This window comes from Emydura macquarii, unplaced genomic scaffold, assembly GCF_026122565.2.
Source record: "Emydura macquarii macquarii isolate MOO-44397 ecotype Brisbane River unplaced genomic scaffold, CSIRO-AGI_Emac_v2 contig_1146, whole genome shotgun sequence".
Taxonomy (NCBI): Eukaryota; Metazoa; Chordata; order Testudines; family Chelidae; genus Emydura; species Emydura macquarii.
In genome coordinates, this window is record NW_027131283.1 from 7,307,084 (window position 1) to 7,322,556 (window position 15,473).

The 15,473-nt window shown below is 43.6% G+C and overlaps 1 protein-coding gene across 1 annotated transcript in view; it reads left to right on the forward strand.

Annotated features, from left to right (window-relative positions):
- Positions 1–15,473, forward strand: part of FIG4 (FIG4 phosphoinositide 5-phosphatase) — a 156,238-nt gene that overhangs the window by 83,951 nt on the left and 56,814 nt on the right. The window contains exon 15 of the mRNA XM_067546584.1: positions 9,526–9,692. Within this exon, the coding sequence (XP_067402685.1) occupies positions 9,526–9,692 (167 nt within the window). The remainder of the gene's footprint in view (positions 1–9,525; positions 9,693–15,473) is intronic.

The window sequence follows — 15,473 nt, forward strand, 5'->3', positions numbered from 1 at the left end:
TTTCTGTGGCTTTTTATATTTTGATGCTTTCATAATTTTTCTTCAAGTAAAAATACTTACATTTAATTCAAATAAATTTTCAGATTGTTGTTTTGCAGCTAACTAACCAAAGTATCCATTCATCCATCTGTATGACATTTAACATAGAAATGAATATAACGTCAAGATTATCTTTATTTGATTAGTATGCTTATCAGGCTTCTTTCAGGATAACAAAACTGAGCAGTTCCCTTTTGGTGCTTAAACTTCAAACTTGAAAACTCTGTCCTTTAAATAAACATTATAAAAATAAATTAAAGTTTATTATAAAGCTTTTAATTTTTGCTTTGCAGTTTGCCTTTAAAGGGAACTAAGCATAAATTTTTGCCAGATGCCCCCTGTAACCAGAAATACAATGCAGAAATACATTGTAACTTATTTTTCTTCATTTTTCTCTCTATGGTATCTTTGTGGTGCTTTTTGATGCACTGAAGAGATTTTAAAATGCATCCTTCTGCAACCTATTTAATATCAATATCTCCTTTGAACATTTTCGATTATACACATACGCCTTGACATTTAAGTTGGAGCCCTCTGAAAATCAGTGACCATTTAAGCTGAAAGAGTGTTCCCGCATGGATTTGGACATTTGGGCCTGTGTGGGAATATGAGGGACAGTTGAGGCCACACTGTTTTCCTTATTGCTGTAGTAGTGGTCTTGGAACCCATGGCTCCAGGTAATTTAGTATTTCTTGCATAGTCTAGTTTATTAGAGAGAATATTTTCTTTTTTGTTGTGAATTTTTTTTAAATTATTTTTTTTAAAGTAAAGAGAGGATTTTATGGTTAACAATCGTTGGTCTGCATGCTGATGTGAAATTTGGTTTGTTCATAATGCTGGCTCTGATCAGTTTGGTGTTCTTAACTTTCCTGTTAGCGCTGCTTGAATTTCATGATGGCAGATTCAAAGCATTTGAGGCTTGAGGTACATCTCCTGTAATGGAACGGATGCCAGTCTCAGACCAATACGCTTGTCTTCATTATTTTGGAGAAAGACATGACTGTAGACTTTGTCTGGTAGCCCCACAAAAGAAATTGCCTGTGGCCGTTCCTAGGGGAAGAAGGGCTCCTCCATGTCTCCCTTGACTTCACTGCAATCTTGTCTGAATTATTTTGGCACATCAACAGTTATCTCAGCACAAGGGTAGGCTCAAAGGACGTGAAGTGAGTTAGATGTGTATTCTGCTTCCAAGAAGCCAACGAGAAGAGTGCCAGTTCTCTGGGGTTGCAGGATCCAAAGATGGTGCTGCATATAAAAAAGAGGAAGAATAATAAGCACCACATATCTGAGAGGTTTGTCCTATTCTTGTTCACATTCAAAGAATCATAAGCATAGATCTGGGAAGACCCTTGTTATTATAGGATTTAGTTGTCTTGCTTTTGAAACAGGTTGAACAACTGCCAATCCCGGAGGCAGATCCCTTTTAAACAGTTACCTGCTCAATACCACATATCTCTCCAACACAGCCATATTTCTCCAGGCAGAAAGTGAAGCAACAGAGGCAGAAGAAACTGTTCCGCTGCTTTGCCTTTGAGACCTCAGTTTGATGGGACATCAGAATAGTTCCAAACAATATTACTCTCACAGTTTCTTTTGATCTCCCACTTTGTTGCCTCTTTTTCTCTTGAATATTGAGTTCTTTTTGCCTTTGGACAGTTGGGTGAGTTACAGTTCTGCTTGCTGGAGTCTTTCTGTTTTTTGAAGAGACATCAAGATGTGTTACTTCAGGGGGCCTTCTCTGTGTAGATATCTATTTAATCTATTACGTTTTTTTTAATCTCTCAATTTGCTGAATGATTTTCCAATTTACTGATTGGAACAGTGGAGGAATTGTTTGAGATCCTGCACAGAAGATCCTTCTATACAGCTTCTTCCTATATATCTACGAGAACTTTAATTCCTAGTAAGGAAAGGAAAAAGAGAATTTTTCAGAAAAATTCTCTTAAGGCTAAAACAAGCAAACCTATCCCTTTTTGAATAAATTAAGACAAGATGCTAAGCTAGTTTCTATCGTTTTCTCAGCTCTAAGTCCAGAAACAGATTTGAACTTTAAAAAGTTATTATATAGTAGCCAAAAATAATGTGCTGTATGACCAAAATATTTTACTCCTATCATTTACATACTGTTGACCTGCAAATGTGCCTCACCACAGCTAATCTGTCTTCTTTTTTATCCATTCCCACAGCTCAGCCTTTCTTCCTCTGACATTTCTTTTTAGAAGGTTAAAACTGACCTTATTTTTCTACCAATTCTTTTTCTCTTTCTTCTCCATTACAACACCACCATCCATCCTTTGATTCCTTCCTGTCATCCATCCTCCTCTCACATCTAGGCTATGACCAAATCTTTCCACTCTAATGCAACTTTTTTTTCTCTCCCCCAGTACATACAGTCTTAATTTCTCATCTTGATTACTGCAATCGCCTCCTCTCTGATATCCTTGACATCCACATAACATTTCCCATTTCCAGCCTGTCTGAAATTCATCTACTAAAATTACCCTCTTAAGCCCATCTATCTGAACACATTCACCTCTTCTTCTTTGAGTGGTGTCCCTGTGGGTGCTCCACTTCAGGTGTTGGCATGTCCTCATGTCCTCAGTTGGTCATTTCTACCAGCAGTTTTCATCTGGGTCATGCGTATGTCATCCCCATTTCATGGCGCCATTGCTTGGCGTGTGTGTGACCCAACCCCCTCAGTTCCTTCTCAAACGTCTGCAATCTGAGACAGGGCCCTCAGCATTTCATATCTTTAGCTCATTTTAACAATTAGATAGTCTTTATATAGTATATGTTTTAGGCATTAGTTAGTTACTTTTACTTACATTAGTAAGTTACATTAGTTACTTACCTTTTCTGTATACCCAGTTAAAAAGAAACATTTTCCTCATGGTGTAGAATAGCCTTTTCCTCAGGGAACCTGCCACTATGCGTGGCTCACCAGGATTTAAACAAAGTATGTCCTGCAGAGATGTGATACCAGCTTTAGATGGATACTCTCAAGATGTCCAATGTCTGTGTGAGGGGTATGTACCTCAAAAGTATACCCATTGTAAAAACTTAAAATCTAGAGCCAAGAGAGACAGGGATCTCTAACTTAAACTCATCTTAATGGAAAAGTCATTGAGACCTGCTTCAGACCCTGACCAGGAAACCTCATTGTCGGAGACCAGAAGAGCTCAAACTATAGAAAAGTCTTTGAGGGAATGAGCTTCAACGCCACCTCAGAGAGAACTGGCAAAAAAGAGCTCACCAGCAAAATTTCTCTTCATGATACCAACGGTGCCAAGATTAAGTACATCTGAGGCACTGGGTTCCTCTGCTACCACCCGTTCATCAGCAGCAATGGACTCGCAGCGTTCCGGTGTGGAATCAAGAGTAAAAAAATAAACCGATCTCCTCCACTTTCGCACCGATGAAACAAGCAGCACCAAGACCAGTTTTACAGGTGAAGCCGCCTCCGACTAACCTGCTATTAACTTCGGCACCGACTATGGCATTGACACTGGTTACGGCGCCGACCCCAACTATGGTACTGACTAAGACTACGGCACCCAGCATGACAATGCACCAACCCTGGCTACGGCCCTGGTGCAAACAGTAGTACTGACATCAGCACCGGGTCATAAATACACATCAAAATGACACAATTGCCATCAGAGAGAGATACGCATAACATCCACATAGTCACTACTGTTTGGCACAGATACCTCCCCAGTCCACATTGCACTTGAGACTTTTTCTCCCATACCATTTTCCAGCAGCGATGAGGGAGAGAAAGGCGTTTTCTCCTCAACATTCCTCACCTACCAGATCAACTCCCAAATCTTTAAAACATAGGTCCATACCAGACACCATAGACAATCATGGTATAGACCTTCATGGTTTGGGCCACATACCTCTAATAAAATGGCCTAACTGGGATACATGGTCCACTTATACAAGGGGTTACAGCAGACCCCCTAGTCCCTGTAGGGACAGAACCAGATCGCCATCATGACCAATTCCACCCGTTTCTGAACCACCACCTGAAACTACTGAGGAAAAGGAGGTCAGTATTGAGCAGCAACCATCACCTCCAGTTTATAACTCATTGTCCTCACCTGATGAGGCAATAATACCTCCTCCCTTACAACTGCGGATGACTTCAAACAGTTCCAGGAACTATTTAAAAGAATCGTAGAAAACCATAGAATCACAGAAGATTAGGGTTGGAAAGGACGTCAAGAGGTCATCCAGTCCAACCCCCTGCTCAAAGCAGGACCAACCGCAACTAAATCACCCCAGCCAGGGCTTTGTCAAGCTGCACCTTAAAAACCTCTAAGGATGGAGATTCCACTACCTCCCTAGGTAACCTGTGCCAGTGCTTAACCACTCTCCTAATGTAAAAGTTTTTTCTAATATCCAACCTAGACCTCCCCCACTGCAGCTTGAGACTATTGCTTCTAGTTCTGTCATCTACTACCACTGAGAACAGCCTAGCTCCATCCTCCCTGGAACCCCCTTTCAGGTAGTTAAAGGTTGCTATCAAATCCCCTGCTCCCCCCCCCCCATTCTTCTCTTCTTGTTCACTGTAACCCCCAAGTCCTCTTCTGCCCAACTGCTGCCTAGCCAGTCAGTCCTCAGTCTATAGCAGTGTGTGGAATTCTTCCATTCTAGGTGGAGGACTCTGCACTTGTCCTTGTTGAACCTCATCAGTTGGGTTTTTTTTTTTTTTTTTTTTGGCCCAATCCTCCCATTTGTCTAGGTCACTCTGTATCATATCCCTACCCTCCAGCATATCTACCACTCTCCCCAGCTTAGTGTCATCTGCAAACTTGCTGAGGGTGCAACTACCCCATCCTCCAGATCATTAATGAAGATGTTGAACAAAATCAGCCCCAGCCCTGACCCCTGGGGCACTCCGCTTGTTACCGGTTGCCAGCTAGACATCGAGCCATTGATCACTACCCATTGAGCCTGATGATCTAACCAGCTTTCTGTCCTCCTTATGGTTCATTCATCGAACCTATACTTCTTTAACTTGATGATAAGAATACTGTGGGGAGACCATATCAAAAGCTTTGCTAAAATCTGGAAATTCCACTTGAGGAGGTCACCGAAATGCACCACAAGCTGTTGTGTATTCTTCACACCACTTCCTCATCAAAAATTGCTTTACCGATTGACAACACAGTATTGGAACTGGCCAACAACATCTAGGAAACACCAGCAACCATGAACATTCCACGAACCTGTAAGAAGGCAGATGAAAAATATTAAGTTCCATTGAAGGGTATGGAAATTCTTTTCATCCATCCCCCCTCCTAACTCCCTTGTTATGGAGGTGGTGAATCAATAGAGCAAACAGCCCCAATATAAGTCTACACTGCAAGATAAGGATTGGAAAAGGCTAGATCTATTAGGTTAGAAAGTGTACTGATCTGTTACATTGCAATTATGTGTAGCTAACTGCTCTGCGTTGCTCTCAAATTATGATTACAACTACTTCAAAATCATGGTATTTATTAATGATATTCCGGAATAGAGAAGAGAGCAATTCAGATCACTCATAAAATGAACAACATCTCGTGGCCAGAACCACCTTACAGGCTTCCCTCGATGTAGCTGACACAACCACAAGAGTAACAGCTACTGAGGTTGTCATACGCAGAGCATTGTGGCTCCACTCCACAGGTTTGCCAAAAGAACTACAGGCCACGATAGAGGATCTCCCTTTTGATAGGATAAAACTCTTTGTAGCAAAGATGGTTGAGGTCCTCCACACTATGAAGGACTCAGGGACCACACTGTGCACACTGTGTGTATATACATACCTGCAATGAGGGGAAAACAGTACAGGTATCAGCCATATCAATTCAGGTACGAACAGTACATCCACCACCAAAGACATTATGAATCACAGCGTAACAAAGATGATGACAGACCCATCAACAAACCTCAATATCACACCTGTCATCCATGAAACAACAATTTTGAAATCTTGGTTGAGGGTCTGAATGTCCTTCCTCACCACCTTGTGCTGATGATACCAACCATCCACTTCAGATATTGACTATGCCCTTTCCAACACATATGGGCTTCTATTGCAATAGAAAAATGGGCATTAGAGATCATACACTCAGGATATTCCATCCCATTTACCTCTCCATCCCACCCAACCTCCTTCCCCATCCCTCTTCAGGGACCCATCTCCCGAGCATCTATTACAATAAGAAGTGAACCACCTTCTACTTCTAGGTGCCGAAGAACAAGTACCCTCACAACACAGACTGGGAATGGCTTCTACTCTCACTACTTTTTAACCCAAAAGAAAAATGGGGGATGAAGACCCATCTTAGATCTCAATAGACTCAACAAATTTATGAAGGTACAATGATTCAGGATGGTCATGCTATATATTATAATACCGGCACTGAAGCAAGGAGACTGCTTTTCAACCCTCGACCTGCAAGATGCCTATTTCCACATAACAATCCACCCAGGACACACAAGATTCCTCAGATTTGTGCTGGGGTAAAACCATAATGATTTCCAGGAAGCTTGCAGGCATTTCACTCTTGTGATTGTACCTTTTAATTTCCATTTAACTAGCTTCCTCATTTTGAGTAGTTCCCCTGTCTGAAGTTAAATGCTACTGTGGTCTTCTATGGTATTTCCTTCCCTCCTCCCCGATGTTAATTTTAATTATATTATGGTTGCTATTACTGAGCAGTTCAACTATATTCGCCTCTTGGATCAGATTCTATGTGCTACTTAGGACTAAATCAAGAATTGCCTCTCTCCTTATGGGTTCTAAGACTTAGTTGCTCCAAGAAGCAGTCATTAATGGTGTCTAGAAACTTTATCTCTGCATCCTGTCCTGAGCTGACATGTAGCTAGTCAATATGGGAATTGTTGAGGTCACCCATTATTACTGAGTTTTCTGTTTTTGTAGCCTCTAATCTCCCTGAACATTTCACAATCACCATCAGCATCCTGCTCAGGTGGTCGGTAGTATATTCCTACTGCTATACCCTATATTATTCAAGGATGGAATTTCTACCCATAGAGATTCTATGGTACTGTTTGATTCATTTAAGATTTTTACTATATTTGACTCTCTGCTTTCTTTCACATATCATGTGAATTGTGCTTACTGGTAGTTTGACAGTTAATTAAATTTCCATAAAGACAAGTTGATAGTTAAATTGCAAGAAAACTCCGTCCTGAAGGGGTTATAAAATAGCTGAAGACTAAATCTTGCCTGAGCATCTGTTGGAGACTTAAAGAGCAGGACCTTTATAAACTGTATCCTTGTAGGTTTTATAACAGATTCTTTCTAAAAAGCCTGTCTGACTTGCTTATTTATAGGCATTGACCAGGATATGCAGGAGAATGAAAGAAAAGCACAGGGATGGATTTAAATTGGCTGGCTGCAACTTTATTAAGTCAGCTTTAATGTGCGTGGGATGATGATGGAGTCTTTCCTGAAGCTCAGTGGATGAGTTAGTCACTTATTTTGGGTCCTGAAATGAAACCAAAGACCGATTTCAGATTTGCAGCCCTGTGCATAAGTACCACAGGTTTAGAGAATTGTAGATGAATGTGCACTGCTTTTAGCTTTTCTCCTTGCACTTCTCTCCTTGATTTGCAGCAATCCACAAGTTCTCAAAATCTTTCCATCTGAAATGGCAGAGGTGCCACCATTGGATCTTGTGAGATGCTAAGAGCGCCCAGGTGTTGATATCACATTCCAAGATGGGAGATTTCTTTAAAAGAGTGTCTTTGTAAAATTTTCTTAGTCTTTGCCTAAAACAGTGGTCTCCAAACTTTTGGGGTTGTGCACCCCCCTTACCTAACCCACACCCCCAGGAGCCACAATTGGGAGCAGGGCCAAACCTACAGTTAGGAGCCAGGGCTGGAGCTGCATCCATCTGAGATGGGACCATGAGGGCCGGTCAACATGAGCGGAGGCTGCATCTGCAGCTGGGGAGGGGCCAGGAGCGGAGATGGGTGCAGAGCAGGGCTGGATGGGTCTTCCTCCGTGCCCCCATAGGGGTAGACCCAGGCCCCACTGCACCCTCCACCGAAGGTTCCTCAATGCCTCTTCTAGGGGGGCTTACCCCACAGTTTGGGGACCTCTGCCCTAAAACAAGTTCTAGTCTGCAATTCTCTGTAAAATACTGCCTTCAGTATTCTATTGTCCTACATCTGGACCTCACCATCTCAGCTGCGCTCACTGTAAAAGCCTCAATGCCTGTGATCACCCCCCAGAGACACCAGGCATTTACTACTTGTGTCCAGTGTAAATGGCTCATGGCAAATAACTAATATTCAAAGTTGGGCTACATTTTGCCTAATTGCGATGATTTAGTCAACTTCGGAGTCCTTTTCCCACTCCCACAAAGGGGAACGAGGGTACCCTTGAGGGGTTACCTTATTCTGTGAAGATTTAAAGTCTTTCTTTCTCCTACTAGCCAACAGGGTCCACTAGCCATCTCTCTGGTCTCTTATTCATGTTTATTTCTGAGAACTATCAAGGTATATATTCTCATTTAATAAATATTTAGGTATCTAATGTATTATAACTAATGAGTGAGTGTAGGTTTGTTTTTAGAACCAAATCCTGTAGTGGTTACCCTACTTTCGCAGAACTTCCACTGACGTGATTATCTGAGTAAACACTGCAAAATTGGACCCAGAATGTATGATTACAATAATATAGACTTCAGTGTGAGTAGGCTAGTGATAATTTTTATCTGTTTTTGTAAATTGGCAGTGATATACTGGAGAGAAAATATTTCATTTAATGAGAGAGGGAAAAATCTAGGTATCTCAAGAATTCCACAGTAGTTGCTTAAAAGGAATTAATTAGTTTTAATATTTGGGGAAAATATTTCAGTTTCCATTTCTGGGTATATTGTTAAAGTTTTATAACTCTAAGATGATTAATTTCACTCTGTTAAAATGTAATTGTTTGTTAAGATAATCAAATATATATTTACTTAGCCTTCTTGTGGTCCCTGATATATACCGTTTATACTTTTCATATATACAGTGGATCTGTGTGTGTATATACATAATGTGTACAATAATTTCTTTGTCCATGACCTGATAATGCTAATATCTGAAGTGGGCAACAGGATGAGGTTACCAGAAAAGTTTGGTGCTTTGATCCTTCCAGATGAGAGCAGATGTAGAGTTAGTTGCCCAGTTAGTCTGTTTGAGAGAATATTGCAAAAGAACTCTGAACTTCTCTTGCAGTAGTTGCCACCTCATTTCTCTTTATTAGCTAAATTAACATTTTGGAAAAAAGACACCTGCTTTTCTGGTTCAGAAGTATAATGCTCATTATATTTACCTAAAATAGTTGATTTTGACACACAACTCTTCAAGCTGTTTACCTTTTAAGTCTTAAAACATAAAGATAAATAATGCATAAAATACAGAGAAGAGAGGCATTCACTTTCCAGCAATGGTGATATTTTGGTTTCATTGGTTTAGATTGTTTGAGGAGTTGTATGAAGATCATGGAGACACACTTTCTCTGCAGTATGGAGGGTCTCAACTTGTTCATCGAGTAAAAACCTACAGGAAGATAGCGCCATGGACCCAGCATTCCAAAGATATTATGCAGACGCTCTCAAGATATTACAGTAATGCTTTTTCAGGTAAATGGAATTCTTCATGAGTGTTTTCTTTTAAATCATTATTTAGACACCAATATATACATAAGTATCTTGCTTTCTTTGCATTAATAATCATTGCTTGTCAGCAATTGGTCTCTGCAAATTTAGGAAAGTATTTAAAAAGAGACCTTTAAAACTGCTGGTTACTTCAATCACTGAAATTCCATGGTAATAGAGAGACAAGCTGGGTGATGAAATATCTTTTATTAGATCAACTTCTGTTGGTGAGAGAGAGGCAAGCTTTTGAACCCCACAGAGCTCTTCAGGTTTGGGAAAACTATGCCAAGCGTCACAGCTAAATGCACGATGGAACAAATTGTTTAGCATAAGTAGATAGCACATATTCTAATGGACCATTCAAGGTATATGATAATACACATTCAGTGTTTTAAGCTCAATTTTTTTCTCCATTAACATCTGGATTTTACATTAGGAAATTACAAGGTTAATAATTAGGTGATTTGCCTGTACTGGACTCATTACTGATGCTAATTTGACATGTCTTCTGAATTTTTTTTCGCTCTAAAACCTGCTGAGCTTTCCAGCCAGAGCCTTGTTGTATTTCCCATCTCTCATTTGTTTGTTTTTCGAATATTTAATGAATTAAGCCCCTGTGCGTTAGGGTATATCAGGATTATTCCTGTTTACGGATGGGGAAACAGGCATAGAGAGATTTAGTGACTTGCCTAAAGTCACACAGCAAGTCTGTTTCAGAACCAGGATTAGAAACTGCCAGCTCACTGCTAGGCTCATGCCTAACCCATTAGATCACAATGTCATTTAATTTTGTCTGTTTGTCCATTTGTAGAAATGTGTGATGATAATAGTAATTGGCAGTTATGTAGCATTTTTTCATCTGTAGTCCTCAAAGCCCTTGGAGTAAGCATTACTAACCACATTGTACAGATGAGATAGATAAGGCACAGATTGGTTAAGTGATTTGTCTGGAGATGCTCTGGTCTAACAGAGAAAGCATGTACTTACAAGCAGGTGACCTGGTTCTTGCTCTGTGCCTCAGCTTCTCTTTGCCTCATTTTCTATATAAGTAAAATGGAAGTAGTGATGGTTTCTTCCCTAATGGAAGTATTGAGGCCTAAACAAGGTTTTCAAAATATTAAGGCAGCTCAGTGGCAAAGGTGAGACTAAAACTCTAAAATGGTTCAATTGAATTTGCTATAACTTTAAAAAAAATAAATAAATAAAAATTTGCATTTAGGCAGACGTTAAGACAGGTCAGTGGCAAATGTGAGACTAAAACTCAAAACTGGTTGTGCCACCTTTTTTTTTTTTTCTTTTAACTGTTGGCAGAAAAGTTGAAAGAGCATGTTTTAGGTATTTTTAATTTTTTATGCTTTTCATGTAGAAAATTATGTGGCACTATAGACTTAAATGTTAGTGTTACAACATGTACGATACATTTTTGGAATCTAAAGTAATCTATTTATTCACATATAGGTATGGACATAGTAAACTACCTTTTAATTATGTATGAAATCAAACTAATTGCTGTGCTTGTTTAGTCCTGCGGTGTTATGGTCCCAGTTGTGCTGAATCTCTCATGATTCAGTAATTTGTGATAGAAATTCAGTTAGAAACACAGATTAAGAGCACTAGATTATTTTAGACTAATTAAATCAAATGGCCCCTTCAGCTCCTGGTTGTTTTTTTTTGTTTTTGTTTTTTTCGAACAGAGCTTAAAAAACGTGCTAGAACACATGTACGTTGTATAGTTTCTTTTGAAAATCTATGTAGGATCTTCCTACCTGCTGTACGTAATTTCAGCAATTAGTGCTAACATTAAAAGAGAAAAAAGCTATTTGGTCTTTCATCTGTGCTCTGCTTTACACTGATTTGTACCAAAAGCAACACATTTTTTTACTATAGGATTTGCCATACCAAATCAAGAAGTTGGTCCATAAAGCCCAATATCCTGTTTCCTCTTATGGCTAACGTTTCAAAGGAAGACAAAACCTTCCATGTATTTGATGATTTGTCATATAAATCATTAAATATATTAGCCTAAATTCCAAAACAGATTTTCAGTAGAGCATAATAAATTGTATTTTATCATCTTTAATTTATAATAGTAATGAGTTAGTTAAATAAATCCAGTGAAACAAGATAATACGTTTCAAAGTGCTTGCAATTCTTGACAGATTGAACAATGATTAACATGTAAAGAAGGTTAATCTGTACATAGAGGGTTTTTTTTAAAATTGCATTAAAATGTGTAAGCCATTACTTTTATAAAGTCATGTTTTGTTTTATATTAAATGTAAATAATATGGCTTTTGGGGTTTTATTTCACACTTTTATTCATACTACCAGCTGTGCAACAGTTGTTCAACAAGAATAAATGAGTCCTGCATAGTATGTGCTCCTGTATTTGGAGTTTAACTCTGCCCTTCTTTACTTTAAAAAAAAAAAAAAAATTGCAATATCATTCAGGTTTATTTCAAAACTTTTTACTGGCTCTAGCATGGCCTCCTCAATCTCTGACCATCTGTGGATTAAGTTTTAGCAGACTAACCATTTTGCAGAGAGAAGGCAGCATACAAGCTAGAGGGGCCTACTGTATACATCAGATATCAGTGTGTATAAATATCAGTCTTCATAAGTTGAATCTGTTAAGGAAATAGGGGACATGGTGAGGAGCAAGGAAGCAGGTGAAAGGAGCATGTTGAGAAGCCGGGCTCTCTGAAGGGACATGGGCGTAGAGAATCCTGGGGGAATGTGGCAGGATGAACAAGGGGGTAAAAAGGAGTTGTGAATGGGGAGAAAAATTGGGGCAGTGAATGAAGGAGGATGTTGGTAAATTGGCGAGAGTTCGGAAAAGAGCCATAAGAATGATTAAAGGATTGGAAAATGTGTATAACATCTGTTCTATCTTCGAGTGATTGCTCATATCCATTCCAATATAGGTGTGTGCATGCCACAGTGCACGGTTCCCAGAACTTTTTTGCCTTTAGCAGACCCTGTAGGGCCAGCACTGGTGCTCCCTGGAGTGCCACGTTCATGCCGCAGCACATGAGGCACTGCCGGCCCTACGCCCCCTCAGTCTTTTCTTTGCACCCCTGACTGTTGGATGGAACTAGCACTTGCTCTCTGCAAGTACCATTCCCCTTCTTTGATCTCTTTGTTAATCTAAGTACCTAGTTAGTTTAAGTAGTTAAGTGTTGTAGCTTAGGAAGAAGTCCCTACGGACTTAAGGTGGCCGGTCTATGTCCCGGCCGCCTGGGTTTAACCACCCCTCTGTCCCCCCTCTCCCCACTCGGTACCTTAAGTGCCTGGGGGGACAACAGACAAGAGTAAGATATGCAAGGTTTTAAACATGAGCCAGAGCAGAGAGATCAGGTTTAAAGACTTGCTCCTAGCACAGCGCTCCGCTCTGTGTCTGGGTCGTCCTGCTCCCCCTCGGTGTGGAGCGCATCGTCGGCACCGGATTCCACTCAGCACGGAGAGGAGAGCGCATGGAGCACGGACACTCCCCTGCACCGTGGATACGGGCAGGGATGCACCAGCCACAACCCGTCGAGTCCCCTCCGGGTCTGCATCTCTGAGCAGGGGTCCACCCCCGACTATTCGGAGTGGGAGAGTGCCCCTGCCAACGTGGAGGCTGGCAGCATGAGCCTTGTTGGCCGGCCTGTGCCACCGCCACGCCTCCGCTCTGCCCCTCCCCCTGGCCAAGGGAGAAAGGGCCGGGGTCCCAGAACGACAAGGACAGCGCATGGAGCGCTAACACTCCCTTGCGCCGTGGGTACGGGCAGGGTCGAGGACAGAGATGCACCAGCCACAACCCGTCGAGTCCCCTCCGGGTCTGCATCTCTGAGCAGGGGTCCACCCCCGACTATTCGAAGTGGGCGAGTGCCCCTGCCAACGCGGAGGCTGGCGGCATTAGCCTTGTTGGCCAGCCTATGCCACCTCTGCCCCCCCTTCCCCTGCGCCGAGGGAGAAGAAACCAGTGTCCCGGGGCAAGCCCGCGTGGGTCTCTTCCCCCCCCCCCCCCCGAAGGGCGGTGGAGATCCCCGGTACGGGGAGGACGATCTCCCGCCAGATAGCCACCAGGGGTAGAGCTAGGACGCTCCCCCAGCGGTCGGCACTGGAGCTCCCGTCAGCAACGGGGCTCTCTGGGCTCCGGTGCCCCAGGCGGGGCCGGAGCTCCCAGCGGCAGCGGGGCCACAGTCCCCAGCGGCAGCGAGGCTCCTGCTGGCTCCACACCCCCAAGCGGGGCCGGTGCCTCAGGTGGCAGCGGGGCTCCCACGGTACTGCACCCCCCCCCTCAAAAAAAAAAAAAAAAAGCTGGGGCTGGAGCTCCCGAAGGCAGTGGAGCTCCCGCCGGCAGCGGGGCTTTACCGGCACCGCAGCCCCGGAGCTTGCAGCAGCGCCGTAGCCCCAAGCGGGGCCGGAGCTTGCAGCTCCATGCGGCACCGGGACTCCACGCCGTGCTGCAGATCGCCACGAGGCTGAGGGCTCTTTGGAGCTGCCCCTCAGCGGTCGGCAGAGAATGCACGGTCCCCATTGTGGGCAAGGCACCCAGGACCAAGGACAACCGCCTATGTGGTGGCTCGGGTCCCACGGGGGGGGACAGGTGCTAGTAGGGATACAGTCCGTGCCCTGGCACAGTCTGAGGCCCATAAACACCGCTCCTCGGTTAAGGAGTCGGACCCTGTGGAGACACCCCCTACGGGTGCACCTCTTCGGCAAGGGGAGCACCCGCAAGACTTGCCTCGGTAGTCCTATTACCTCTTCCCGGATGAGGCAGTCTCTGGGGGCCACATGGCGCCGCTGAAAGATTTCAGGGCGCACCAGGAGTTGCCCAAGAGTGGGGCCCCTACCTGGAGGTTGCCTTCTGCCATCTTGCATGGAGGAATCACACTGGCTAAGGCAGCGCTCCAAACGTCAAATGATGCTGCTGCCGCGGCGGGTAGGGCCATAGCCCCTGCAAGTTCCATGAGGGCGTGCTCATGGCTGCTACCCTCAGGCCTGTCCAGGAGGTGCAGTAATCCATCCAGAATGCCTGGATCCAGGAGACTAGTATGCTGCCCTCGCCTACAAGGACGCATACTTTCATGGGTCCATCCTCTGGAGCCGACAGGGGCTGGCTCCTACTACCAATTTACAGCCTGTCCCTTGGCCTATCTTCGGCTCCAAGGATGTTCACCACTTGCGTGGCGGTAATGGTGGCCCACCTCAGGCAAAAGGGTGTGCAAATCTTTCCCTACCTGGACGATTGGTTGATAGGGGGTAGGTCCAGGTTCCCAGTGCAGATCAGCGTGACTCACGCTGCTCCACGTACAGGCTGGGCCTGCTCATAAATGAACAGACGTCCACTGACCCCAGTGAAACACATAGAGTTCCTTGGGGCCACCCTGGACGCTCCCCAGGCCAGAACCTTCCTGCCTCAGCCATGTTTTCAGGTGCTGGTCTCTACCATCTCCCAGATGCACCGATACCCCACAACAACAGCCAGGCACTGCCTACTGCTGTTAGGCCACATGGCGGCCTGCACTTACATAGTGAGGCTAGCTCGCCTGAGGCACAGGCCACTTCAGGCATGGTTGGCCTCAGTATATGTGCCGAGCAAACACCCACTGAACTGGGTGGTCCAGTTCCCCCCCTAGCCTCCCTAGAGTGGTGGAGATCCCCCAGGGCAGTAGGGAAGGGTGTTCCCTTCATGGAACTGATCCCATCGGTCACCTTAAGCTCCGACGGTTCGTATGTGGGATGGGAGCCCACATGGGTGCCAACCTGAGCACTCGTGGG